The sequence below is a fragment of the Macaca fascicularis genome, chromosome 14 (genome assembly GCF_037993035.2).
Source record: "Macaca fascicularis isolate 582-1 chromosome 14, T2T-MFA8v1.1".
Classification (NCBI taxonomy): domain Eukaryota; kingdom Metazoa; phylum Chordata; class Mammalia; order Primates; family Cercopithecidae; genus Macaca; species Macaca fascicularis.
The window spans coordinates 89,125,475-89,153,360 of record NC_088388.1 but is presented as its reverse complement, the minus strand read 5'-3'; the positions used below and the strand labels follow the sequence as shown (position 1 = coordinate 89,153,360).

At 35.5% G+C, this 27,886-nt stretch overlaps 1 protein-coding gene across 4 annotated transcripts; it reads left to right on the top strand.

Annotated features, from left to right (window-relative positions):
* Nucleotides 1-180: 180 nt before the first annotated feature.
* CHORDC1 (cysteine and histidine rich domain containing 1) lies at nucleotides 181-23,297 on the top strand. 4 transcript variants are annotated; one of them, XR_012422784.1, is made up of 12 exons: nucleotides 181-339; nucleotides 4,979-5,028; nucleotides 7,992-8,048; nucleotides 9,042-9,199; nucleotides 11,876-11,979; nucleotides 12,887-12,945; nucleotides 16,561-16,623; nucleotides 17,097-17,167; nucleotides 18,173-18,278; nucleotides 20,310-20,429; nucleotides 20,857-20,919; nucleotides 21,178-23,297. XR_012422784.1 is itself a non-coding variant. In XM_005579341.5 (11 exons), the coding sequence occupies exons 1-11, from the start codon at nucleotides 276-278 to the stop codon at nucleotides 21,322-21,324; spliced, it is 996 nt and encodes a 331-aa protein (XP_005579398.1). In that variant the 5' UTR covers nucleotides 181-275; the 3' UTR covers nucleotides 21,325-23,297. The 4 variants fall into 4 exon arrangements, 2 of the variants coding, with proteins under 2 accessions (XP_005579398.1, XP_045227137.1); XR_012422785.1 differs by having other exon boundaries at nucleotides 12,890-12,945; nucleotides 21,178-22,284; XM_005579341.5 differs by lacking the exon at nucleotides 16,561-16,623 and having other exon boundaries at nucleotides 12,890-12,945.
* The last annotated feature ends 4,589 nt before the right edge of the window (nucleotides 23,298-27,886 follow it).

The window sequence follows — 27,886 nt, the reverse complement described above, 5'->3', positions numbered from 1 at the left end:
GGCTCCACTTCCGACCCCCAGTTGCTACCAGCAGTAGCCCAACCTATGGCGGCTGGGGCTAGTGCCGGCCTCCCGCAGCTACCTCCGCCTCTTCCCGTTTCCTCTGCGCCTGCGCGACCGGAAAATTCGCGAAGGTTCCTGAAACGCAACAGATCGTTTCCGGAAGCCGGTAGCCGCCTCAGTCGTCAGACCGGTGCTAGCGACACGGGAGTGGCTAACGTGTCCTCTTGCCGTTCCCGGTGCTTGGGCCTTGCCTGTGACGGTGGGAAAAGAAAATGGCCTTGCTGTGCTACAACCGGGGCTGCGGTCAGCGCTTCGATCCCGAGACCAATTCCGACGGTAAGAGGAACGCGCCGCCAGCCCTCCCGCCCCTCTCCACCTCGTCAGTGGGGGAGGCCCTTTGGGCCCGAGGGTGCCCGCGGATCTCCTGCAGCCGTCCTCGCGCGGCCCCAGGTCCATGCCCCTCCTGGGCCTCCCTTGACCGCCCGCACAGCCCGCCGGCCGCCCTCTGGTGCGCCGCGTTCCCTTGGCGAGCGCCCGGCCCGGGCGCCTGACCTCTGCCACTGCGGAGAGAGACGCATCTCTGGATCCACGTGTTTCCCCCGTCGTCCCCTCACTCCTTTTAAGTCGCCTGGAATTTAGAACGAACATCTTTCTCCTCGGGGAAGCAAAAGTTAACGAGGTGCTGGTGAGCTTGCTTTGTAGCTCCCCAAGTAGTGTTGGCTGTGATTGCCTGCGCGAGAGGGAGAGGTGGCCGGGATGAGCAGCGGGTTGCCCTAGCATGTAAGCTCTTCCTTGTAGAAGTTTGTGTTCAGTCGATCCGCTGTTACAAACCTCTTACAGGTGTTCTTGATAAGGGACAATACTCTGTATCTTTACGCTGTTTTGATAGGTTCATCCTGGTGGTACGTTAGTTATCTTTTTCTTACTAGCGGCATTTGTTGGTTGTTCTTGTGGCCTCCACGTTTTACTACCATGCTGACTCCACTATAAAACGAGCGAATGTCATCTGCAGCACCTAGATGTCGAGCTAAGGATCCAAAGCGAAAATGACTATTAGATGAAGGACGGGAAGTGATCAGTGAATTGAAGTTTTGATTGATAAGGAAGATGATTCCTTGCGTAGTGTGAGAAGTGACAACACGTTTTCAGATTGAATTAGCATTTAGTTTATGTTTTCTGCATGCCAGACATTATCGCTTTATCATCTTATTTAATCTTCATAACAACCCTGGGACGCATGCCGTGTTACTTAGACCCTTTTGATAGAGAAGCTCAGTTCAATGAGGTAGTATTAATAAGATCCTTCGTTATTGTGGAGGAGATGAAAACTGATGCCTTTTGAACTCTTCACCTCTGAGATGTTTGAAATACTTATTTTTGGAACACAGATAAATTAATGGCGCTATTTAAAATAAGACCATTGATACAGGGTTTTAAGGAAAAGGAAAATCCAACCTATGCAATACTCAAGTTACCGCCACTGACATTTTTATGATGCAAATATGATGCTACTCAAGAGGAAAATTGTGAGATTTCAGTGGATGACAAAATCGAGAAGTGATTTTAAAGCCCTTTGGTGTTGGCAGCCTATGTAAAAAATTAATTGCACTTATGTCTGCAGATATTCTGCTTTTATATAGAATACAGGAGAAAGCCTGACGCTTTGCTTATGGGAGAGTAAAGTTCAGGGGAGATAGTCATTTGTTGGAAGTCTGTATCCATCTGTGAATTGTTGCAGTGCCTAGGAAACAAAGCGACCAGGAAAACTGTCTCAAAAATTGGGTGGTCAGCAGTATCAGTTACAGCAGAGAAATTTAAATAAGATCGCTAAAAGTATATTTACTTTTGCGAAATGACGGTTTTTAAAGAGACTTAGAATAAATTTGTCAAGTAAATTGAGTGAATGGAAGGAGAAGAAAATGGAGATACGGAGTAGGAGACAAAAACTACAAGGTTGGTTAGGAGGTTTTTTAGGAAGAGGTTTGGCTTTGTACAGTTCACGGAAGTAAGTTAAAAGAGGTAAATACACAAGCAAGTTACATTTTGCGTAAGCCAGATGCTAGATCTGTTATCTTTAAATATTTCTTAATCTACAATAAATCCTTTTTTTTCTTGGTGCTATGGCATAATTACCATGCTTGTTGACTTAGTCTCATGATTTATTTTTCCTCCTGGGGACAGAAATTAGACTCCCTTTTAAGCTGATAGAACGTTTAAATTTTTAACGCAAGTTAAAGAGTGTTTAAGGAAGACACAGTTGGTAACTTACATAGGTTAAACACTTATTCTTTAATAAACACAGCTTCACAAACAGTATTTTATTTAATCGACGTATACAAGGAAAACTGAGGGAACTATTAGCGAGCAGCTCAGTGAGAAATTTAGCCAGGGTCAGACCCACAATGTTAGAAGCCCTGGACACTTAACCACTACTACTGTGTTGTAGCTTCTCACCCATAAAACATTAATTTTACCAAAACTCTTAAAACTGATAAAGAAAGGATGGACATTAAATAAATTATGAATGCCCATTTGCTTGTTACTTCTTGTTTTTGAAAGCAGTGGCTTTCAAATTGTGTTCATACTAGTTGTATGGTTCAGATCTGACTCATTCCTGCTGCCATGCTGCCAAAATTGACTATTATTGTGACATTTTATGCCTCTGACTCTGTTATACGTTGTGCGTTTTATGTTTAAGTTTAGTGTTTGAAAATACTGAATCTATTCTCTGCTTCCATTCCCCTCTCAAATTCATGTCCTTTTGCGTATCCTTTTCTACTTCCAGCCTCCTTTTTCGGCCCTTAATTCCACAGCTACCCTTAATTAATAACATCTTTCTGATCCACGGGTTTACTTACTGTATCAGGAAGAGACCTCTAACACTTTCTACATTAGCTGGTATCTATGCAGCACATGGTTACTAAGGAAGCAATACTGGCTAATAACGGAGCGGGGAGATTTCTGTGAGCACCAGTAATGAATTATTTTGAGGCAGCACCAGGAATCAAGTGGTAGAGCAAGGGTGCCCAATGTTTTGGCTTCCCTGGGCAACATTGGAAAAAGAAGAATTATCTGGGCCACATTGGAAGAAGAGTAATTGGACCACACATGAATATACACTAACACTAATGATAGCTGATGAGCTTAAAAGAAAACAAAAACAGAAAAAAAATTCATAATGTTTTAAGAAAGTTTACGAATTTGTGTTGGGCTACATTCAGAGTCGTCTGGGGTGGCATGTTGGACAAGGTTGTTGTAGAGCATTGAAAGCTAAATAGAATTGAAAGGTTGAAAGATAGTCTTATAAGCAGATTGCGGAGGGATGAAGCTGACTGTTAACCTGATTTTTAAAAATACGGTACTCCATCTTGCAAATTGCTGAGACCAGCTCAGTCGTGGATACCCTAACCTGGTGGCACTAGAGGAATTAAAGACACACACACAGAAATACAGAGTGTGGAGTGGGAAATCAGGGGTCTCTTAGCCTTCAGAGCTGAGAGCCTCGAACAGAGATTTACCCACGTATCTATTGACAGCAAGCCAATCATAACATTTACTGAAAGTATTCCTTACCGGAAATAAAGGGATGGGCTCTGGGTAGGTGTCTGCAGCATGAACGTGTCCTTAAGGCACAGATCGCTCATGCTATTGTTTGTGGTTTAAGAACGCCTTAAGCGGTTTTCCGCCCTGGGTGGGCCAGGGGTTCTTTGCCCCCATTCAGGTAAACCCACGACCTTCTAGCCTGGGCATCAAGGCTGTCACAAGCATGTCACAATGCAGCAGAGATTTTGTTTATGGCCAGTTTTGGGGCCAGTTAATAGCCAGATTTGGGGGCCTGTTCCCAACACAAATTGTAATAAACCCCTTTACATAAGAGAAGTAAAGATTGATGGTGTAGTGGGGAGGGAAGTACAGAATAACATCCAGTGAGAATCTTGAAAATAGGCTGTAGAACTTCAGAGTGAGTTTGTTTTTAAGATGGAGTCTTGCTCTGTTGCCTAGGCTGGAGTGCAGTGGCCTGATCTTGACTCCCTGCAAACTCTGCTTCCCAAGTTCAAGCAATTCTCCTGCCTCAGCCTTCCGACTACAGGCATGCACTACCACGCCCGACTAATTTTTGTATTTTTTAGTAGACAAGGGGTTTCACCATGTTGGCTAGGCTGGTCTCAAACTCCTAACCTTAGGTGATCTGCCCACCTCAGCCTCCCAAAGTGCTGGAATTACAGGCGTGAGCCACCGGGCCGGCCTAGACGACTTTTTTTTTTTTTAATTAAAAAGTAAACTTTAATGTCGAAAATTCACACTTGGGGAAGGCAGAAATATCACACACACGGCTGTCACTTCACACTTGGAAGGTTGCACAGCGGCCGGGCAGAGACGCCCCTCCTCACTTCCCAGACGGTGTGGGGAGGGGGAGGGGGGGCGGGCAGAGGCGCTCTAGTCGTCTTTTTAGTGAGGTTTGTAGCTAGGAATTGACTGCTGTCTAGGAAAGTTAAATTAGCAATTAGATACTGCAAAAAATCTTTACAGTATTTAAAATCTTGAGCCTGTTATTACAAAATGCCTTTTAGGAAATCTCTTGTGAAACCTTTATGGATTAATGCACGTAAGAATACTTCAAGTTTGATAGTATATTTGTAAAAGCAGATTTGAAAAATGCTGGTCAAAATTTGGGGGTTTGAAGTTTTGGTACTAAACAAATTTTACTACCAAGATTAAGGGAATATAAAATATAATTGTTACACGTAAAGAATTCTGCATTTTTATCTTTAGTCATCATACTCTTGAATTAGAATTATTACTTATTTTAATATAGTACACTTTGTGCTGCGCATCAAACTCAGTCATTTGTACCTTTTTAAAGTACCTGCGTTTGGTAAAAGGATTAAAGGTTAACACCTTAAGGAGATGATCATATATATATTTTTCTTCATTGTAAAAAGAGTGGTACTTTTTTTTCTTCTGTTTTCTGCAGATGCTTGCACATACCACCCAGGTGTTCCAGTCTTTCACGATGCATTGAAGGTAGGAAGTATATTTTCATTTTCTTCATAACTGTAGTGAATTGAGAGATGTAATACTAAATCTTTATTTTCTCGTCTTTTTTTTCTCAGCTGGTGAGTTCTTAATGACCTTTGGAGGGGGGGTGCTTTAAGTGGCCTTTTCCACTAAAGGCAAAGAAAAGACAGTAGATGGTGATCTTAAGGTCTTTTCCAGTTATAAAATTGTATTTTAATTCTCTCTCTTGTGTGTGTTTTTTTTTTTTTTTTTGAGATGGAGTCTCACTGTGTCACCCAGGTTGGAGTGCAGTGGCGCGATCTCAGCTTGCTGCAACCTCTGCCTCCTGGGTTCAAGCGATTCCACCTCAGCCTCCTGAGGAGCTGGGATTACAGGCACCCACCACCATGAGCAGCTAATTGTTGTATTTTTAGTAGAGACAGGGTTTCATCATGTTGGCCAGGCTGGTCTCAAACTCCTGACCTCAGATGATCCACCTGCCTCAGCCTCCCGAAGTGCTGGGATTACCGTGCCTGGTCTTTATTTTCATTTTCTGCACCCCTTTCTTCACTTTTCTAATTTTGGGGGGAAATAGAGTGGTCATATTGAATCTCAGTCTGTCACTACTGGCTAATAACAGCTCTGAATTTTAGAAAAGATTGTTATAAACACTTAGTGCCAGTCTCGGGACAGAAGTGCCAGTCTCCGGACAGACATGTAAGTTTAGTGTGTTTTTACTTAAAAGAAACGTTACCTGTTTTCCAGCTATACTTCTTTGATGTTATGGAGAATTAGTACAGTGTTGTTTGACTAGATTTTTGCTGATCGTCTTTTTAAAATTCATGATAATATGATACATTTAAGGAGTTTCCTTTGTATATCTCAAAAGATAATGCTGTGATAGGGCTGCCATGGGTTTAGGTTCTGCAACTTTGGTTCTCAGGAACATAAGCAGTCTTAAACATGTTTAAGTATTGTTGGTGCCCTTTAAATGTCTAATTATACCTTCCAGAGAGTAGTTAGACTGTTTTGGCACTTCACTGTTACACCACCAAATCTAACAAAAGATGTATTAGTCTGGTTAGTCCTGAGTGAGGAAAACAGAAGACATTCAGTAGGACAAGTTGAGACCTTATTCCTCCATACATTTTTTTAGTTTTTACAAATCTTTGTGGTGGTGGAAACTGTGGTGCTGTGGAAATGTTTATTTTTCCTTTTGGGGAATTTTATCTTTCCTAGACTGCCATTTATTCTGCTATTTTTGTTTTACTGTATCTTTTTCTTTTTTTCTTTATGCTGTTTTCCTCTTAGCTGTTAAAGGTAACCTTTGGCTGTTTTCTCTCATTCAGTTCATTCATTCGTTTTCTCAAATGTCACCTCTACGCCGGTGGCTCTTACAACACATTTCTATTTATGTGTCTCATTGGCAACGTCAGACCAGTTTCTAGTGTGTACCGTGTATTCCAAAAGTAGTCTGCCTCTCAACTTTACTGCTTCTAATAATGATACTACTGACTTTCTGATCATTTGGTCCATTGCCTGTTTTTTCTCTTACCGCGTTGTTAATCAGTCCAAGTCTTAATGATTTCACTTGGAAATATTTTTGCTTCTCTCTCTTCTGCAGTTGTAGTGTTTATTATGGTCTCTATTTTATAACCATTTCTTAAAATCCTAGACTTTCCAAGGTTATTGGATCTCACAGTCCAGAAGATTTCAGACACAATGTATATACATCAATAAAGGGATACTAGTTGATTGACGAAGTAAGAAGTTAAACATTGCATTGACAAAAGAAAGACTGTTTTAGTATTGGAAGGGGCATGTTCGGAGAAAAGGACAATCTTGCTGAAAAAAGACAACTAGCAACCTTATATTCACATAACTTAAATTTATCTTTCCTTTTCTCATTGTACTGAAGACTAGCATAGAATCCAGATTGGCATTTGGGAACAGCTGGCCTATATCATATTTTACATGTATGTATCACAGTATCTGACATAATTCAGTACATGATTAAGACAGTAAAACTTTTATAGAATAACTTTTCTGTTGACTATATTATTGATGCTATTTAAACCCTATATTTAAGGTTGTAGTGATTGATCTACATCTCAGAGCAAAAGATAATTAAATTTCAAAATAAAGGAAAAGTTGAATTATAGGATATTTGAAATTACCTTTAAAGAAAAGGAACCTACAGGTGCATATTATGAGAAAAATCACTACCTAATTTTTATGCAGTCTTTTGAAAATCAGCGAGGTCCAGCTGGATGGGTGCAAAGTTGCCTCTTAATCTGAATTTAGTCCCAAATCTTCATCTGAAGTTCCACGTTTTGAGATTTTGCATTTTTGTTTCCCTATTCTCTATAAACATTGGGATTAAGAGATAATTATTAAAACCATTTTTTGGTAAACTACCTGATTGTTCAAAAGTTACAAATAGTAATAGTTTCTGTGTCTTTATGCTTCTCACTGAAAAGATCACCTTCAAAGACTTAACAGTGCTTTGGCTACTGTGTTAATTAATCTTTGTTGTTCTGAAGATAGAATGCTTATTGTGAAACTGTAATAGATTTTGTTTAAAAACTAAATTATAGTTATTATCGTTAACTTAGTAGATTTTAAAAGTAAAATACCTAACTTATTTTGAATATTCTTTATGTGATAGTTTTAGGAATTATAATGTGTTTTTCTTCTAATAAGCAGACCCGATTGTTGAAAAGAAAAGCCGTTTTTGTTTTATAAAGGTGCTTCCCTTGATGATAGGGCACAACGCAAATCACTTTAACATTGGTTAATTGGTTTTTTAAAAATCAAAGATTAATATTCATTTTACTTGATTAGGTGAATTATATGCAACACTGAAATTTTACACTCTATGTATACGCAAGTTACTGCAGGATTCAAGTAGATAAGTGTAAGTAGAGTGTTTTAGTGGGTCGTGGTTCCCATGCAAATAGAGTTTAATTTCTTTCTCTTGTTTTCCATAGGGTTGGTCTTGCTGTAAGAGAAGAACAACTGATTTTTCTGATTTCTTAAGCATTGTAGTAAGTACTAATTTTTTTTTCTAGATTATCTTCCTAAAAACACATGTTACAGAAAGCTTCAGATTTGAGGAGTCTGATTTCTGATACAGATTGATTGGTGTCTTCATCAACTTGCAGATAACACCTTTTAAAAAGCAGCTCATCTCCCTTCCACAGCTTGTAAAATAAAGAATCTGTTTTGGAAGTTAACGTTTTAAGATATGAGTTACCTGCTTATCATTTTAGATTTGTTCTTTCTGTTATGTTGAAAGAACATCAAGAAGGATAAAGTGGTAAGCAACAATTTAAAGCCTTTTCAGTTAGGAATGATAAAGTTTTATCTAAGATACTGTTGAAATATTTTGTATATCACTTTTATATAAAACCATTTTATATACCACTAAGAAAACTAAAGATACTAACAAACTGATAATGCTATTGATTGTATTATTTCAGAGGTGTTAAAGAGTATATATAATTCAGTAGAATGTAGTAGAAAAGTAACTAACATTTGTTGAAGGTTATCACCTGCCAAATGTGCCAGGCATTATATTATTTAACCCTTTCAGAAAATATCTTACCCAAGATTACCTCCATTTTACAAATGAGGAAATGGAGGTTTAAAAAGATTGTCATGCTTAAGGTCATGTAACTAATAAGTATGTTGAGAACTAGGTCTCAAATTGAGACCTTTTTGAGTAACAGATTTTTATGTGAAACTATTTTTTACAGTTCTTTGTGAGATTCTCCAGAATTCCTCTGTAAACAAGAAGTTTATGCTATATTTTTAATCGAATAAGTAGATGTTTATGAAGTGTAATTCAAAAACTTTTTTAAAAAGCATTCAGAGATTGAGCAAATATAGCACATTTGGAATTCTATTTTTAATTTCTTAAAATCAATGTAATGAAACTGGAGAAAACATGAAGTAGAATCCATAAAGAATCGAAAAGATAGTGTTTCTATCATGAAATGTAAAATATATAGCTCTTAATGAATATCTTTCATTAACAGGGCTGTACAAAAGGTAGACATAATAGTGAGAAGCCACCTGAGCCAGTCAAACCTGAAGTCAAGACTACTGAGAAGAAGGAACTATCTGAATTAAAACCTAAATTTCAGGAACACATCATTCAAGCCCCTAAGCCAGTAGAAGCAATAAAAAGACCAAGGTATACTTTATATAGTTACATATTTTTGTCATACTTCAATAGTAGCACTTGTGCATGGTACTTTCCATTATGATTTAGCATGATACCATTTGTAGCTACCACGTAGGCCACCAAGCTTTGAACCATTTGGTTTCTCCCTTAAATCTGCCTTAAATTTTTATATCTCTTCAACTTGAGAGCATGTACACAATACAACCACATAACAGATTTGCATATTGTATTGTCATAATTACAGGGACATGTATCATCAGGGTGGGGAAGTCACACATTTTTCTTGTGCATCTTTTTCACTGTGGCATGGTAAAATTCTTTGACGCAGTTTTCCGTGTCATGGAATCTGTTTGAAGTAGAAAATAATGCAGAGGCCTAATCATCCATCTTTACTTTCAGATCCCTGAAAACTACTGTTAATCTCATTACTACTGGTCAATTTTTAATGCATTTGATTTAGGTGACATATTTGTGAAAGTCTTAAAAAAACTTTTGCTCATTGTGCAATAGAATTGTACAGATTCTTCATACTCGCCTTCTGATAACCAGACTCTGTATTCCCACGCATGTATATTGAGTACCTTTGTTGAACCAGGTCTTCTTCATGCTACACTTGAGTACTAAATTGTTTTAGAAGAAAACTTCAGAACTTAAAAAAAAATGAATTTTTTTTTGGCTGCAAGTAGGCATCTATTGCAATTTTTATTCATGCTATGAACTCAGGATTTTCCCTTTATTCTCCATTGATCCTACTTAAATAAATTTATAGAGTATTGAATAATATAGAACCAAGACAAGAACCCTAAGAAACTTTAGGTGCTTATTTGTTCATTACACTCTGAGTACAGATTATTGCTAAGTAAACTACTCAGGATGATTTTATTCTCTCTCCATCTTCATAGTTAGAAGAAACCATTGAATGCCTTGTTGGCCAATTTAGCAGTTAGAAAAATAATTGGGAAAAGACAAAACTTCCGTCATGGCTCATTGTTAATCTCTTTAGTAATATAATAGAGTCTATACTGTAATAGTATGAGTTAATTTTTTCTTTAAATGTTGAGCCATTATTTTACTAAAGGGCAGTAAGAGGCAGGCACTGTGGCTCAAGCTCATAATCCAGCACTTTGAGAAGCCCAGGAGGGAGGTTCCTTTGAGCCCAGGAGTTTGAGACCAATCTGAACCAGATCCTATCTCTCCAAGAAAAAAAAAAAATTAGCGGGGTTTAGTGGTGTGCTCATGTAGTTGCAGCTACTCAGGCTGAGGCAGGAGGATCTTGAGATTGACTCTTTAAAAAAGGAAAAGAAAAAAGGCAATGAGGTGAGAAAAATTAAATATTTTATCCTAAATTCATTTAGTGGTATTACACAAATTATGAGGATGTAGGTTTTTACATACTTTTTTTTTTTTTTTTAAGAGGAACAGTCCCTCTCTTACCCAGGCTGTAATGCAGTGGCATTATAGCTCACTGCAGCCTTGAACTCCTGGGCTCAAGCCATCCTCCTGCCTACCCCTCCCTGGAACTATAGGTGTATGCTACTATTACTATATTCACACTGTTAGGAAGAAACACTCAAGACTAAGTGACTTATAAAGAAAAAGAGGTTTAATGGCCTCACAGTTCCATATGGCTGAGGAGGCCTCACAATCATGGCAGAAGGCAGACGGAGTAATAAAGCAATGTTTTACATGGTGGCAGGCAAGAAAAAACCATCAGATCTTCTGAGACGTATTCGCTATCATGAGAACAGCGTGTGAAAAATGCATCCCCATGATTCAGTTACCTCCCACCAGCTCCCTCACACACCTTGTGGGGATTACGGGAGCTAGAATTTGAGATGAGATTTGGGTGGGGGCACAGGGAAACCGTATCAGTGACTGACTAATATTTTCTATTTTTTGCTAGACAGGGTTCTTTGTTGCCCAGGCTTCAAGCAGTCCTCTTGTCTCAACCTCCCAAAAGTGTTGGGATTACGGGCATAAGTGACCATGCCTTGCCTATGTACTTTTAAAATGCCTCTTTCGTCAGATTTTTCATTGTGGATATAGAACAAATAGCCTGCAATTTTTGTTTTTGTTGCTGTGTTTATTAATATTATTACTACTTATTTATTGAATGTACTTAAATAAATTGTGTATACAACATTTAGCCATTATGAAATATTAGATGTTTTTTTAACCCTACTGAAATTGCCTTGCAATACGATTATATCTGAATTTACAGATCCATATGCCAGTGTCCACATAAATTATCCCCACTGGTAGAAGTGAGTATGGATTCACTTAGAACTTACTTATATTTCATGTTCATTATGTGCTCAGCATTTGCTTGGGCATGGGATGTAAAAGTACATTATGGTCCCTTCCTCAGCATTACTCATCTTGAAAAAGTTGAATTCCTAGTCTTTATTCCCTTCTCGTTAGTGCAACTGATTAATAATTAAATATGCTGACAATAGCGTGATTATTTGAGACTTGCTATTCTAATATAAGGAGCTTTTCTGTTAAGACAGAATGTAGATACGTTGTAACAATTATTTATAAAACACCTTCTTTTAACTTTTTAATGGGAATCATTTGATTCCCAAAGCATTTGGTTTCTCAAAACACTTTTAAGGTTTTTAATTTGGAGTACAAAGAAATATTTTGGTATATAAATAATGGTAATAAGGTTTCAAAATTCTCCAGCCCAGATGAACCAATGACAAATTTGGAATTAAAAATATCTGCCTCCCTAAAACAAGCACTTGATAAACTTAAACTGTCATCAGGGAATGAAGAAGATAAAAAAGGTAAGATTTTATTTTGTTTTATTGTAATTATTTTATGGTGCAGTTAAGCAGTTATCCAAAAGAGAGAACAGTAGTTTACTGCATATAAATAGTTTGGAAAAGTAGCAAATTGTAGTTAAGAAACTTTTTTTCTTCTAAATGTCAGATATGAAAAACTACAAATACGCCTAATATTTTAATTCCATGTCTTTATTAAAAATGAGAACCTATATTAAATTTTTTTTCTTTTATGGTTCTTTTTTTTTTTTTTTTTTTTTTTTTTTTTTGAGACAGTCTCACTCTGCCGCCCAGGCTGGAGTGCAGTGACCGGATCTCAGCTCACTGCAAGCTCCGCCTCCCGGGTTTACGCCATTCTCCTGCCTCATCCTCCCGAGTAGCTGGGACTACAGGCGCCCGCCACCTCGCCCGGCTACTTTTTTGTATTTTTTAGTAGAGACGGGGTTTCACTGTGTTAGCCAGGATGGTCTCCATCTCCTGACCTCGTGATCCGCCCGTCTCGGCCTCTCAGGCCTCTCAGGTTCATTATTTTTTTAAGAATCAGCTAAATTTCTTTGATATTTTAAAATGTTTTCTTGTACATTATACAAAATGTATTCACTATTCTCTGACTTTATACCTGGTACCATGGGAGGAAAACACCCTTTCATGATTTATTTTACAAAGTTAAAATATTGGATATAACATTTTGTTATGGAAAAAGTTGTTTCCTGCATTGTCGAAGACACCAGGTCCTCAAAAGAAAATAAGAAGAAGAAATGTGTCATATATCATTTTGGGGATATAAGCAAAACCTAGTCAGTCATTTTTTAAAAAGTGTTGTTTTCTGGGAAAACCTACTTTTTAAGAATGATGCCACAGTGAAGTTCTATTTTAACTTTTAAACTTGATTTTTTTTTCTTTGTTTCAGAAGAAGACAATGATGAAATTAAGATTGGGACCTCATGTAAGAATGGAGGGTGTTCAAAGGTATGTATTACAAGATTCGTGATGTGTTATGAAGTAAAATTTTAATTTTGAGAAAAGTGCAGTTCACTGACTCAATTCAAACATTTGGATGCATGTTATATATTGGACATTATGCTGGGGACTAGGGCTACAATCATGGATAAGAGACTGAGTAGCATCATGTCCAGTAGAATAATGAAAATAAGTAATTCCAATTTACTTAACATTTACTGAGCACTTATTATGTGCCAGACATTTTATGGGCTGGAGACATAGTATCAAATAAAGCAAACATTTCTGTTCTTACGGAGCTGATATTCTAGAATGGGGAGAAGAGCAACAAATAGTTAGGTAGATATTACAAAATCAGGATGATAAGAAAACATACTAACGAGTGCTTAGCCCTTCTTGAGATAGTAACACTAAATCAGAAATCTTCATATTGTACTGGATGGATTATGTCAACCTGGGTGAAGTGTTTTGGATGCAGTAGCATGAGCAGAGGCTTTAGAACTTGGCTATTCAAGGAATAACAAGGTCTGTAGAGCTTGGGCAAGGATAGCAGGTGGGAGAGAGAGACAAAATTATGGTGGTTCTTTTGAGCCAGGATGAGGTATTTGGGCTTTATTCTAAGTATTATGAGAAGCTATTACTTGCTTTACGGAAGGGTTTTAAAAAGATTCTGTGACTGGTGAATGGTAAATATGTAGTGAGGGAGCAGGAGTGGAACTGGAAGAAGAGAAACCAGCTAGGATGCTATTATGGAAGACCAGATAATGTGATTGGAGAGTAGTTTGTTGAGAAGTGATTAAATGTGGGATGCAGTCGAACATACCAGCAAGGCCTTTTCCTACCTCTTGCTACTTGATATAAAACTTGCATATCCTCCAGTATTTCTTCTCCCTTTCCTTTTTTCTCCATTGCTTTTATGACTTTATATTATTTTGCATACTTATTTTGCTTCTGATCTATATCATCTAACCCCCCTGCTGAGTAAAAGTTGTGAGGATAGGGATTTTTGTTGTTCTTGTATCTTCAATGCTTAGAACAGTGCATGTAGAATGAAAGATAGAATATAAAGTACAGGTGGTTCCCAACTTACCATGGTGTAATTTAAGGTTTTTTTGACTTAACAATGGTATTATCAGGCTATAACCACGTTGTAAGCAAAGGAGCATCTGCCTGTATTAGCAGGATTTGCTAATGGATTTGATGTGAAGGGAATTCAAGCATCTGGGTGATTGGTGACACCATTGACCAACAAGGTGAAAATGGGGTGGGGGCAGGTTTGTACTTTTTCCTCATGTTAAATTTTAGATCATTTAAGGAATGGAGATATAATTGTATTTACATGTGTATGAGGTAGAAGTAGTAGATAAAAGAGAATTAATTACTGGAGTGGGAAAGGCAATGCAAATGGTAGGGTAATAGAGGAAGATCAAGGAGAAGGTATCAGATGCGTTTTGAAAAGTGAATGACAGGAAAAACAGAGAAAGGGTATTTCAAGCATAAGTAATAGCAGAAGTATAGAGAAAATGATGTAATGGTACAAATTTGCTGCTGTGGAGTTGAGATTAATAGAGATAAGTAGACCTGGCCAGATCCTAAAAGGGTTTAGTGGTGCAGGGAAGTTAGATCGTACGTTAGATTGTGGAGGCCATTGAAATTGAAGACATTTTTAGTCTTTTTCATTGAAACATAGCATTGAAGTTTGTTAAAGGATATACCAATATAAATTTATAGCTGAAGGGATTTTCACAAAGTTAGACACACCAGCAGTGTAGAGCACTCCTTATGTGTTTTCTCATTCATTATCTCCCTCAAATGTTTTTCTGTCAATCAACATAGGTTTTTTTCTGTTTCAGAGTTTAATGTAAAAATAACCATAGAATATGTACTCGTGTTTGTCTTCTTCTGTGTAATAATGCTTGTTTTATTTATCTTTGTTGCATGTAGTTACGGTTTTGTCTTTGTATTTCTTTAAAGTATGTCATTATTTGAATGTGCCACAAATAATTTCTACTTTATTTGTCCTTTAATTAAAAAAAATTTTTTAATAATGCTATTATGAACATTCTTTTTGAGATGGAGTTTCGCTCTTGTCACCCACCCTGGAGTGCAATGGTAGGATCTCGGCTCACTGCAACCTCCACCTCCCAGGTTCAAGCAATTCTTCTGCTTCAGCCTCCTGAGTAGCTAGCTGGGTTTACAGGCACCCCCCACCACGCCTGACTAATTTTTGTATTTTTACTAGAGACAAGGTTTCACCATGTTGGCCAGGCTGGTCTCAAACTCCTGAACCTCAGGTGATCCACCCACCTTGGCCTCCCAAAGTGCTGGGATTACAGGCGTGAAGCCACCGCACCCACCATATTATGAACATTCTTGTGCATGACTTTTATGACACATATACACATTTCCATTTCTAGTATTTTGGATTTTTTAAAAAATTTTGGTGTATGTGCATTATACTTATCAATTAGTTCAGCATCCCTAATCTGAAATGCTCCATGAGTATTTTCTTTAATTGTCATGTTGGCTCTCAAAAAGTTAACAGATTTTGAATTAGGTATGCCCATCTGTATATCTCTAGCATTAACAGATACTTCCACATAGTTTTCCAAAGTGGTTGTATTTCTACCAGCAGTATGTGAGGCTGATTCAAGTTGTCCTACAGTTTGTTAACATTTTGTTGTACCATTTTTTTTTGTATTTTAACCATTCTAGTGTGTGTAGTGTTTTCATCATGGTTTTGATTTGTACTTCCTTCATCATGACTGCTTTTATGTATGTTTATTAGCCATTTGTATATCCTCTTGTGAAGTGTGCAGAATCTTTTACTTGTCTCTCTAATGTCTCTTTCCTACCAATTTGTAGGAATTCTTTATGTATTTTATCTGTGACTCTTGTCAGAAATTCTGTGCGTTTTCACTGTCTTAATGATGACTTTGATAAACACAGGCTTTTTAATTTTAACAAAATCCAATTTGTCCATCATTTTCTTTATGACTAGTGCTTTCTATGTTCTATTTAAGAAACCATTGCTTACTTCAGGGCTGTGAGTGTTTTCTCATATGGAGGCACATTTAAATATGTAAATGACCTAGAACTGATTAATGTATAAGGTGTGACATGGATGTAAAGAACTTTAAACAAGAGGGTGATAGTAATTTGATAATTAGATAGTAGAAAATAGAAATCAAAGACTGAGAAATAGTAGAAACTTGTTAGTGTAGTCTGCTTAAAGTCTGCAAGCTTATGAGGAAGATCAACAAATTGATATATTCAAGTCAAATTGATGAGATTTCATTATAGACTACCTATGGGTGGAGGGAGAGGAGATGCTGAAAAGGAACTAATGGATTTTGCTTTGACAAACTGAGTCTGTATGGTGCCATCAAATAATATGGGGAAAAGAATAGAATGTGGGGGCAGTAACATTAAGTTTAGTAGATGCTAACATACCAAGTTTTGTGTTCTTGTGAAATAAGGAGATATACACATCTAGTACTGTACTTTGGATTTATAAAAGATAAACACAGAATTTTCTGTTTGTAGGTAGTGCTATAAATAGAAAATATACTACTGGCTACATCCATGTTTTATTAACATAATTTTTTGTGAATTCATCTGTAGAGCCTCCATCTACAGCAGCAATGGGGCCCGGATCTTCCAGACAAACCCTGGATATATATATAGGTCTGCAGCTCATTTTACCCTTTATAGGGATAAGAAATCACCATCACTCTAGAACTTCCAGAATTGCTTATTAGATTTCTCATATTATTTGATAATACCTACATGGAGTTTACTATACACATAAGTCATGCCATAACTGTATTTCTGTTGAGAGTATTAATCCCTTGGTTTCAACATTGTTTTCTAAATTAGTACTAAGTAAGTACTTGAATGTGATTGGATGGGATCTCATACTTAAAAGGCTGAAAGTATCTTAATATGACTTTCTCACAGGGACCTAAAACTTAACCAAGTCCAAAAGGGAATCATTTTTCATTTTTTAACAGAATGGCGTGGGATGGATTTATGAATTTTCTAGGTAATTGTCATTTAAGTATTTTGCAAAGTTCATAGAGGTCAACAGTACTGCAATATGTATGATATGTAACTGTGAGATGCACAGCTAATTTTTTTCCTCTTTGTTTCATTTTTAGACATATCGGGGTCTAGAGAGTCTAGAAGAAGTCTGTGTATATCATTCTGGAGTACCTATTTTCCATGAAGGGTAACTTATGCATGACTTACTAAAATACTTTATGGTAGAGTTTAAAAAGTTAAACCTTTCTGTCTTTAAACATTGTTTGCCATGCAGTGTTATTAGGCATTTTACTTACATTGTCATTAACATCTTCACAATAGCCTACACAAACACAGGGGTTTGTATGTTGTATGTTTATACATGAGAAAACAGAAACAAGGTTACAGTTCTTAAGTGGTCATTATGATATAAACCACCTGTTTCTCTTTATATCCTGTATTTAAAAGTGATGCTGTTTATTTGGGGTAAATGTTTTGTTTGAAGGACCGTCCTACACACTGCAGGGCATTTAGAAATTTGGGCCCTGGGGCACTAAGACACCATTATCCCAAGAAGACCCATACTTCTCCACGTCCTGCAGTTGAGAGCCTCTCTTCTATATTATGCTCTAGTTTACAGAAATGCAGCACTATGTAAACATCTTCCACTGTTTCCACATTCTTCAGGACTTGAAACCTGAAGTTTTGCCATGATATTTGACTTCCTGTTTTTGATTTATCTCAAGTAAACAATAAGTAGGTTTCACCTACTTTGGGATTTGTTGTATAATCATTCATTTTTAATTTGTTTATATTGGTTTATTGAAATAGATTATAAATCTTAGGTCATACAAGTTTTTGGTAGCTTCACAAGAAAAAATGGAGTGTCAGCCGTCAGTGATAAATGGATTTGGAATAGGTGATGATTTTAAGTGACTTTATTCAGGAAGACTAAGTGTTTCAGGTATCATTTCTGTAAGTGTCTACTCAGGAATGCCAAGATTACTATAATAAATGGCAACCTGGTTTTAAAATACAGTCTTCCTGATATACTGTCCATTCATTTTTAGCTGTTTAGTAACTTAGATACTTGTAAAATACTGGAGTTGTATACTTAACTGACTTCTTAAAAATCAGATTTATCCCTAAAATACTTCTGGATTTAATTGGTTGTGAGATTTTATTTCTGAAGTTTTTCTGTGATAATTTGAAGGATGAAATACTGGAGCTGTTGTAGAAGAAAAACTTCTGATTTTAATACATTCTTAGCCCAAGAGGGCTGTACAAAAGGGAGACACATGTGGACTAAAAAAGATGCTGTAAGTAACATAACTCTTCCAAAAATAGCACACTGGGTTTATATTCATCTGAGTCATTTTTTAAAGATTTTAAATTATTCTGTCTTTAGATTTTTTTTTTAAAGTATTCTTTTTTCACCATAGAGCTTTGATATGACTACAAAATAAAATGAATATGAGTGAGGCTGCCAGTGCACTGCCTTTTGAGCAAAATAGCCATCGTCTGTTTTGATGCAAGCTTGTGGGGTTTTGTGACATATTTAAGCCTGACAAAATTGAAGCATTTTTGTCTTTTTTAATTAATAAAATCAGCTCCATGGCCTCTTCCTGCTTTTTGTTTTTTAAAAATTACTTTTCTATGAATTTGGTGATGTTAAAACATTTAGACCTGATTATTCTTTTGGCCACTTAAAACTTCAATCATTTACAGATGCACAAATTCTCCATCTAGTGGCCAGAGAGGAGGATTACAGTCTTGCTTCAGTGGAATTCTGAATGCCTCTGCTTGCTAATGGGATATTTATCAAAAATGGGGGAAAAAAGCATCATTTCCTACTTCCCTGGAGACCTTTTTAAAAAGACTTCGGGGCTATGCAAATAATTTCCCAAAACCCCATTAAGTTGTAAGAGGATGAGCAACTTATTGCTCAGTAAGTTTTTGTCTTTTAGCTATAAATGTATTTTATAATGTATTAAATTTTCAAATTAATTTAGAGATTTCTATATTTGAGTATTCTGTAGTTGCTGCCCCTCCCTGACCTTTTGTTTTCTTGAGTCAGAGTCTCACTCTGTTCCTCAGGCTGGAGTGCAGTGCAGGCTCACTGCAATCTCTGCCTCCCAGGTTCAAGCAGTTCTCCTGCCTCAGCCTCCCCAGTAGCTGGGACTACAGGCACGCACCACCATGCCAGGCTAATTTTTGTATTTTTTATAGAGACGGATTTTCACCATCTTGCCTAGGCTGATCTTGGACTCCTGACCTCGTGATCCACCCACCTTGGCCTAGTCCTAAAGTGCTGAGATTATAGGCATGAGCCACTGCACCCGGCCCTAGTTGCTGCTTTTTAATAACACATGGTTGGATATTATGAAAATACCCTGAAGTTATAAAAGTTCATCTACCACAAAACTATCAGAAATGTTTTTAAGTAAAAAGTGAGGGAATCTGTATTAGTCCAAAAGTTTGAAAATTTAAGTTTGAGAAAGTAAAATACTGTTTTCTCTTATGTTAAGTTTGGAAGTATAATCCTAGATAAAATGATGTAATTTTTCTTGTTTTTTAATGTATGCAAGTTTTAAGTAAGTTAGTAGCTAAGGGCAAAAATGTGAGTGATATATATAATTGAAATTTAGTTAATGTAATTTTATCAAAACGAAAATAGTACCGTTTACAAGAGTAGTGTCTCAGAGTTTCCTGAATTATGTAACTAAATTGTTCTTGTTTATATAACAAATCACCATTTGCCTCTATAAAAAAAAAATACTGGTAGGGCGGTATACTACTGTTATGTAAGGATTATTTTCATAATCAGAAAAATCCAAAAATCATTTGTTCTTTATTAAAATGGGAAGAAAGTAATAACTGGTCAGATTTTTTTTTCCTAGGTTCTGATTTGTAGAAAATAAATAAGGTTTCTAGTGCATGAGGTTAAGGTGTTATCTGATTTATCCCAGTAAACAAATGTCTTTCATTTCAGTCTTCAAAGAATGTTTTGATGACAGTACTTAGTAGGTTACAGAATGTTAAAATTGGATTAAATGAAGTAGGAGTTCTTAAGTTGTCTTTTTAAATGTGCATCAATATTAATGGTCCTAAAAGAGAAAAACAAAGGGAAGGAGAAAGTGTGTTCTCAAATCATAAAGTTTATGAAGAATCTTTGTATCATGATATATTTTGTTGTTTAAGCCTCTTGGGAAATTTAGAATTTTTTTGTCCTTAAAGATAAGTGCTTAGTTGTGCATGGTAGTTTTTTTCTCAGTTAGATGGGTCAAATTCCTCTTTTTAAGAAATTATGTGGCACTTTTTTAACTTACAAAGTTTCTCTTATATTACAGGGTAAAAAAGTTGTTCCATGTAGACATGACTGGCATCAGACCGGAGGTGAAGTTACCATTTCAGTATATGCTAAAAATTCACTTCCAGAACTTAGTCGAGTAGAAGCAAATAGCACATTGGTAAGTACATCTAAAAATTTTGAGTAAAAATTCTTTTCTATACATCCTTCTTTATGTTACTATATTTTGAAGTATTGTTTATATCTCAGCTGATTTGTGGGTAAGATTTTATAATGACTCCCATTAAAAAAAATTAAATCTATGAAACTATTTTAAATGAAGATTTCTGCATAATAGAGTTACTGCTGAACCATTCTGGAGATACTGTAGTAGATTTATCAAGTAATACAGTACTTAGTTATCAGTGTGAAACTTGAAGCCAATTACTCTTTTTTGTCAGCGGCTTTTCTCATATGAAACAATACAGTATTGGCAGTTTCTTAAAATAGTTTAATTCATTTTTGTCAGTCTTATTTTTATAATCAGTGTTTGATACCATAAATCTTCAGTTTGAATTTGATCAATTAACTGTGTATATCTTTTTCAGTTAAATGTGCACATTGTATTTGAAGGAGAGAAGGAATTTGATCAAAATGTGAAATTATGGGGTGTAAGTATTACAAATTTATAATAATTTTTTTCTGATAAGAGATCATTTGTAGAATAAAAGACAGTGCTGTAGTAAACATTGATGCAAAGTATAGATCCATAACTTAAAAGTGTATCCTACCAAAAAGTTTAAGTCTAGATATAAAAGAAGCCTTTAGAAGCTTGGATTTGAGATTATTGGCATAAGCAAGTCTGATGTTTTCCTCTGAGACGAATAAAACCACCGAAGTTTCCTGTAATTCTCTTTGATATGTTACAGGTGATTGATGTAAAGCGAAGTTATGTAACTATGACTGCAACAAAGATTGAAATCAATATGAGAAAAGCGGAACCAATGCAGTGGGCAAGCCTTGAACTGCCTGCAGCTAAAAAGCAGGAAAAACAAAAAGATGACACAACAGATTGAATGGGAGATGGGAGGAAGGCTATTACATATTTCAGAATTCTTAATACTGTGTGAAGTGGTGGCTTGCTGCTGTAATCTTTTGTTTTGTTGTTGTGTTATTGAATGTGGCATTTCAGGGTTAACATTAAGTTCTTAAAAGCCAAAGTCAGTTTGTCTTTTTGTGCCTCTCATCTTTCTTTTGTGTTATGTAAGATTGATTGATTATTCATTTCTCCTTACTGGTAGGAACCATAGTTGTGTCCTTTACTTGAAGAGGCTGGAAAATAGCCCATAACCATAATTGCAGTATTTCTTTGTATTTCTTTGTTAAGCAGAGAAATATTAAGGAACTTTTTTTTTATGTCTTCGTATTATTCCATAATTAGTAAAGCAAGATGAAATATCAAATTTTAGTCAGTTTTTTCATGGATTTGTGTTCTTACAGTACTTGAAAATATTTAAGGAAGAGATGAAGCTCTGCAGTTTTTTTCTATGTGGGATGATTACTTTTTTAAGGAGGATTAATTCTGAGTATAGTAAATAAAGGGGAATATATGAATTGTTTAACAAATTAGAATTTGTTTACAACTACTTGAATTTTTAAATTATGTCAAAACTTACATTACTTGCCAAGCAGTATGATGTAAGAGTATAGGAAACATAAATAAGAATACAGAGATACCAATTTGGTTACAATTTACCATTTTATAAGACTAAGCAATAATCTTAAAAACCTCTTTCCTGAATATTTAAATGTGTTTGTATGGTGTTATGACTGATTGTTACTGATTTAGAGACTAAGCCCTCTTAAAACCTTTAGTTAAATATAAAAAGAAATTATATATACCTTGCCTCCCTGATGGAAAACTATATAAAATTGTAGACTTAAAAGGTTTGTGGAAATACATTAGGATATCAGAAAACTAAATATATAGAGTTGCTTTATGACTATTACATGTTAAATAAAATAGCTTAATTCTTTTGGAGTTTTTTTTTAAGTCATGAAGAGCTTCACAATTCTAGTGATACAGTGTTGATTATATATTGTACTTTATATTAAATATAGGTAACACAGAATTAGATCGTTTGGATATGTTTGAGGCAGTGCAGAGCTCAAGAAGAAAAATTAGGAAATATTCTGAAGGCCGGAACTCTGGAAGAACTTAGAAAGTTTGGGGATAAATTAAACTTATGTAGATTTAAAATTAAAGGGGGTTTATTTCCCAAACCCCTTGAATCTTTTCTTTTCCTTGGTATTTATGGAATTCTTAAAGAAAAATTTGTAGAAGTACTATATTCGTTAATAAAGCATATATATCATTCTACTACCATTAGCAAATAACTTAGATGTAGTTAATATAATTGTTAAAAGGTTTAGCTCTGTTACAAATAAAAACAAAAAGATCTGGCAACCAGACTTTCATGACATTACACTACCATGACAAGAAATATGGGCAGTAAAAGTTGGACCCACATGGAGTACATAAGCATCTAATACCTTGAGATGTATTTAAAATTTTTCAAGTTATCTTCCATGATTTAGGAACCATTTAGAGACATGAAGTCTTTATGGGTTAGGGGAAAGGTTGATACTTAGTTTGATTAAAGGTAATGATTAATATGCCTTTTTGTTAATACTTCTTTCTGAGGCTGTTTTCCCCTAAACAGTATCTTAATCTTTACATGTAATTGAAATATTATTTAAAGCAGTGAGTTATTGTAACCTCAGATTAGTTGCATTGATCAAAACATTGATTTTTATATACACACACACACACACACGGCTTTTATATTTAGTCTGGTTACATTAGTGACCATGGTATTTCATTTCTTTCTTCTTAAGGAGCCTTTGAATTTCTTGTCCAGATAAAAATCTGAATGATATTTATCTTAGACTTAAAGGGACACAGTTGTATCATTAGGTAGCATATGTTTTACTCTCAGTTTGTCAAAAAAGTTAATAAAAAAAGCTTATTGATTTGTTTCTCTAGAAATTTGCTTTTTTTTTTAGCATTAAAAATAATTTACTGCAGCAAAGCAGTCAAAGTTAGGTGTATTATATGTATGCTTGGTGACTAAACATGGGAAACCTAAAATGCTATTTTTCTTTCATAGCGCATTTACTAGTATAAAGGAAGTAAAGTCCTAATAAACTGAGCCTTTTTTTAACCTCTTACTTCGACCTAGTTTTAGGTTTACAGAAAAGTGGTAAAAATATAATACAAGAGTTCTTTATATCTTATATTAATCTTCTCTTAATGTTATAATCAGACGTTATCATAGAACATTTATAAAAGTTAAGAAATTAACCTTTGTATAATACTATTAAATAAAATAGAACATTTTATTTTTACCATCTGTTTTTAGTGGAACTCTTCAAGGTCTTAAGACTTGTCCTTTTTGGTAATAATTTATGCCAGTAATTTATAAACAATTATGATTAGGAATCAACAAATGTTTATAGGTTGAAGATGTAACTTCTTGGTGTAACTATACTGGCAAAGGACTGTAATGATTTTACTTTATTCTAATTTATATATTTTTACAAGGATTTAATTAAGAATTTTCTTCAGAAAATTATTCAACCATCAAAGTGAAGAGAAACTTCAAAGAGTTCTTGCAAATATTTTAAAGGGACTTTGAGTTATTTCCCCTCTCCAAACTCCCTATTTTTTTTTTTAATCAGTTATTCCTCAGCCTGATAATTTATGTCATGTATATACTCACAGTAAGTAAATTCTTAAAAGCTCATTTATGAGGGCTGGTGTCCCTTTTAGGATATATGGGTATGTACTCTGTAAATTATTTTTTTTAAGTCAGGTACTTTTAAATTATCTATTTGAACATTAACAGGTTTTTTTGTCGTTCATCTTTTATTGAAAATTATTTTGATCTGGCATTTATGTTTGGTATTTACTTTGTTTTCGCCAGTATCCATGGCTTTAGTTTTGAAATGCAAGCTATTAAGTCCAGCTTGTTTTTAGGTTTTGTTAATAGGTTTTTCTGTTTCATTTATTTTGATTGTTTGATAGATAGGGTTTTGTTGTTGTTGTTCATTATCCCTGACTGCTTCCCTACTGCCCAGGTATCTTACAACTTAAATTAATCTGGTGGTGTTGGATGGCTTGCCTTCTTTAATTATGTATATGCCTATGGCTTTATACATATGGCACTGTCTCAAAAATACCAGGCTTGCGTAGGTTTTCTTCTGCATATTGTTTGATTTTAACTTTTTAGGAGAATTCTTCATTGTGAAGACTATCTTTAAGAACAGTTTTTCTGAAGACCATGTTTTCACTAAAAACTCAAATGACTTTTCTTAGTTTTTCCATTTAGTGGGCCACCTTTAATGTCCGTTGAAAAGAAATACAACTTCCAGCCTTAAACATTTTTATGTTGCTTAAAGATTATGTGTCAATTCAATTTGTCATTCCTTCTTAATTTGGCAGAGATGTTGTTTAACTATTTAAATTCTTTTTTAAAGACTTTGCTGATAAAAGTAAGATTAGTGATTGAGTCTGGAAAAGGGAAACCTTCCTGAACTTGAGGCACTTTCCCCTCCTTCATTAAAGAGGTTAGATTGGTGTATTAATATTTTTTAACACCCTGATGCTTTTCTTCATTTTGCTTATTTCATTTTGTAGTTTCATATGTATTCAGATTTTATTTTTATGATTAACTTGTTAATCTTCCTTACCACCCTATTAGGTAGATTCTTTTATTCTTACATTACAGATGAGGAAACTGACTTATGAGATTGGTTAAGTAGCTTACCTAGAGTTCAAACTAATGTGTTGTGATATAAAGATTTCAAAGTCATGTAGCCTGACTCTGTGTTGTTCCATGCTCTTAACCACTATTCTGTGCTGCTTTTGTCAGTTGAGTGAATAGGCTTTATATAACATGGGCATATAGCATGGAAAACTCTTAATGTGTTTGGTAACTAGGAACAAATTTTTTGTTGTGTTAAGTTATAAAATTATGTAGTCACTTTGCCTAGATGGTTTTGGATATAATAGCCAATTCACTACTTGTGATTTGATGACTCTTGGGGCCTCTAGGTTTTCCTAACAGCCTCCAAAAAAGTTTCAGAATCCTTACTGCAAAAAGCACAAAAGTTTTCATTTGATAGTGATATGTAGCTTGTAAATAGTAATTCTTACCTCTGTGTTAGATAAAACATGCAATAAAACACCATCAAATTTAGCTTTGATAGAAGGGAACAATTAGAGTTGGTGTAGAGGCAGACCAGTTAAGATGAGGGCATGAAATACAGCAGAAGCAGTAGGAAGAGAAGAGAGATTGAGGATTTTGAAAGGAATTAGGATTTAGATGAAAATTTAAGATAATTCCTAGGTTTGGGAATGGAGGGAGAGCTTAAACAAGATAGAGAATATAGACACAGGTTTTGGAGGAAATGATTTTCTCAAGGGACTGCTGAGTCCAAGGAATGTTTACAAATCCTCATGAAGTGTTCCAGGCTGTTGGTAAGATATGAGGCTCACAGACCTTGTCTGGCTGTCAGGATTTAGAATCATAATAGGCAGTAATGTAAATTCACTAGCTGACTTTGAGGATGCAACATTGATAGCACTCTGAACTTTGAGGGCATCTTGTTTTCATTGAAAAAACTGGTAATCCCTGCTTTGGAGTACACAAGCATAGGAATAAGTAAATCCAATAAAGGAGTATTTAGGCTCACCTGGTAAATATTCAGTGTGCCACCCAAACCATCTGTAATGGGTCCCCTTATGAAAACATTCTTTTTCCAGAATGTTGGAGGCTGGATGGGCAAAAGCAAAATAAATCTACCACAGACCCTTGATTCTGTTAGTATCAATGATAAAACATGATTGATAAAACTAGGCATGATACATTCTTAAGGTACAGAAAAATGTAGAAATTGTCTGTGTCAAGAAAATCCACAAGTTTTAAATGGTTCTTTAGGCTGACAGTAACAAATGGGATCACTATAATTTTATGTAAAACCTTAAAAGGCTTCCTACTAAAGAAAGCTGAATTCCAGTAACAAATTGAGCCGTGACTACTCAGTTCATATTAGAGATCAACTTAGACTATTTTTGATGCCTTAAAGATTTCTTTAAGTCCCCTTTCTACCATACCCCCAGTAAAGCTACTTAAAATCATCTGTAGGAAAGAGCTGAATAATTGGGGGCAGAGATGGAGAACAAATTTAAGGGAACAGCCATTGGGAAGACAAAGCCAGAATCTGAAGATAATTTTAAAACCTTCAGGGAAAGTAGGTGTCTAATCACAGGACTTAATTCCCTTGAACAGAAATTTGTAATTTAGCCACAGGAATTAGGAAGTATTAGTTATAAGAGGTAACTTGAAGCTGTGGATATAATGATAGCTATTTTTGTTATTGTTGCATAATTAGAATGTGCCAAACACTTTGCTAAGCGCTTATGATAGCTTTTCTCTTCAGAACATCACCATGATTATTTACAATATAACCTGTATTTTACAGATGGAGAAACATAGGCAAAGGAAAGGTGCATAACTTGCCTCCGGGGTTACATCGATAGCAAATGGTGAAATTTAATTTAAAAATTAGAAATTGATTCCAGAGTCCTTACACTCTTAAGCATGACGCTGAAGATACCTAAGTCACCACACAAAACCCAGAATCTAAACGGCCATTTGCTTATTATTAGTGCTTATTCCTTTATTTCGTAATATTAGTTAAATGACTAAATTACTATGAGAAGATAACGTGCTTTCAGTAGTCAGTTGAGCCATTGATTTTCTTACTAAGAACCTCTAAAGGTCCAAAGGGCAGTTGACAGAAATTGGTTATGGATTCTGGAGCTGCAGGACTGAGTCAAAGTAAAAGGCCCATGGCAGTAAATTTGTCCCTTGCAGGCAGGCAGTTCTAAATGCTCGTCCCTAGAAATAACCTTACCCTTACTATCATCTGGACTCTGAGCAATTTTTGCATCTCGGTATTCTTAGATGTGGATTATTAAAAGGCCACAAACGAAGGCAGCTAACATAAGACACTTTGTGGGTGTGAGAGTATTCATTAAAATCAAGTATTAGTGTATTAGAAACAAATTCACTCATTTCAATTATGTAAAGCTAGCTGGGTTCTCAGTTTTAGCAAGTTAGGGAAGATACCCCATCACATTACAGGAGAAAGACAATCTAAAAGTTTTTGAAGTTTTAATGGATTTAACCACTTGTAAAATGTTATAAATTGTAGGACACTTCTCCGAAAGAGATCCTCTAGCGTACATGGATGGTCTGCTTTTCATATTTATGATTTAGCAGGAAATTCTGAGTTCATTTGAAGTTAGACTTTTTAGTAGTTTTTCCCCTCCCAATGAACTGTTCTGAGTTGATAGGTGTAAAATGTGTAGATTTTATTGAAAATAAGATAAAAGTTTGTAAGCGTCTTTAATATAGCAATTCTCTTGCTTAATTATTTTGTTTTATTCAGCACCCAGGTCACTTCCTGTGTGCTGGAGATAATTAAACAGACTCCGCTTCCAAGAAAGGATACAACAAGGAAAATAAGAGGTTGTTAAATAAAAATTATGCCAAAGATAAGCCTGTAGAA

Coding starts and splice junctions, on each gene's coding strand:
- CHORDC1 (XM_045371202.3), top strand. CDS start 276: ATGGCCTTGCTGTGCTACAACCGGGGCTGCGGTCAGCGCTTCGATCCC. Junction 8,049..9,041: donor CTGATTTCTTAAGCATTGTA/GTAAGTACTAAT, acceptor TTTCATTAACAG/GGCTGTACAAAAGGTAGACA. Junction 9,200..11,875: donor GAAGCAATAAAAAGACCAAG/GTATACTTTATA, acceptor AAAATTCTCCAG/CCCAGATGAACCAATGACAA.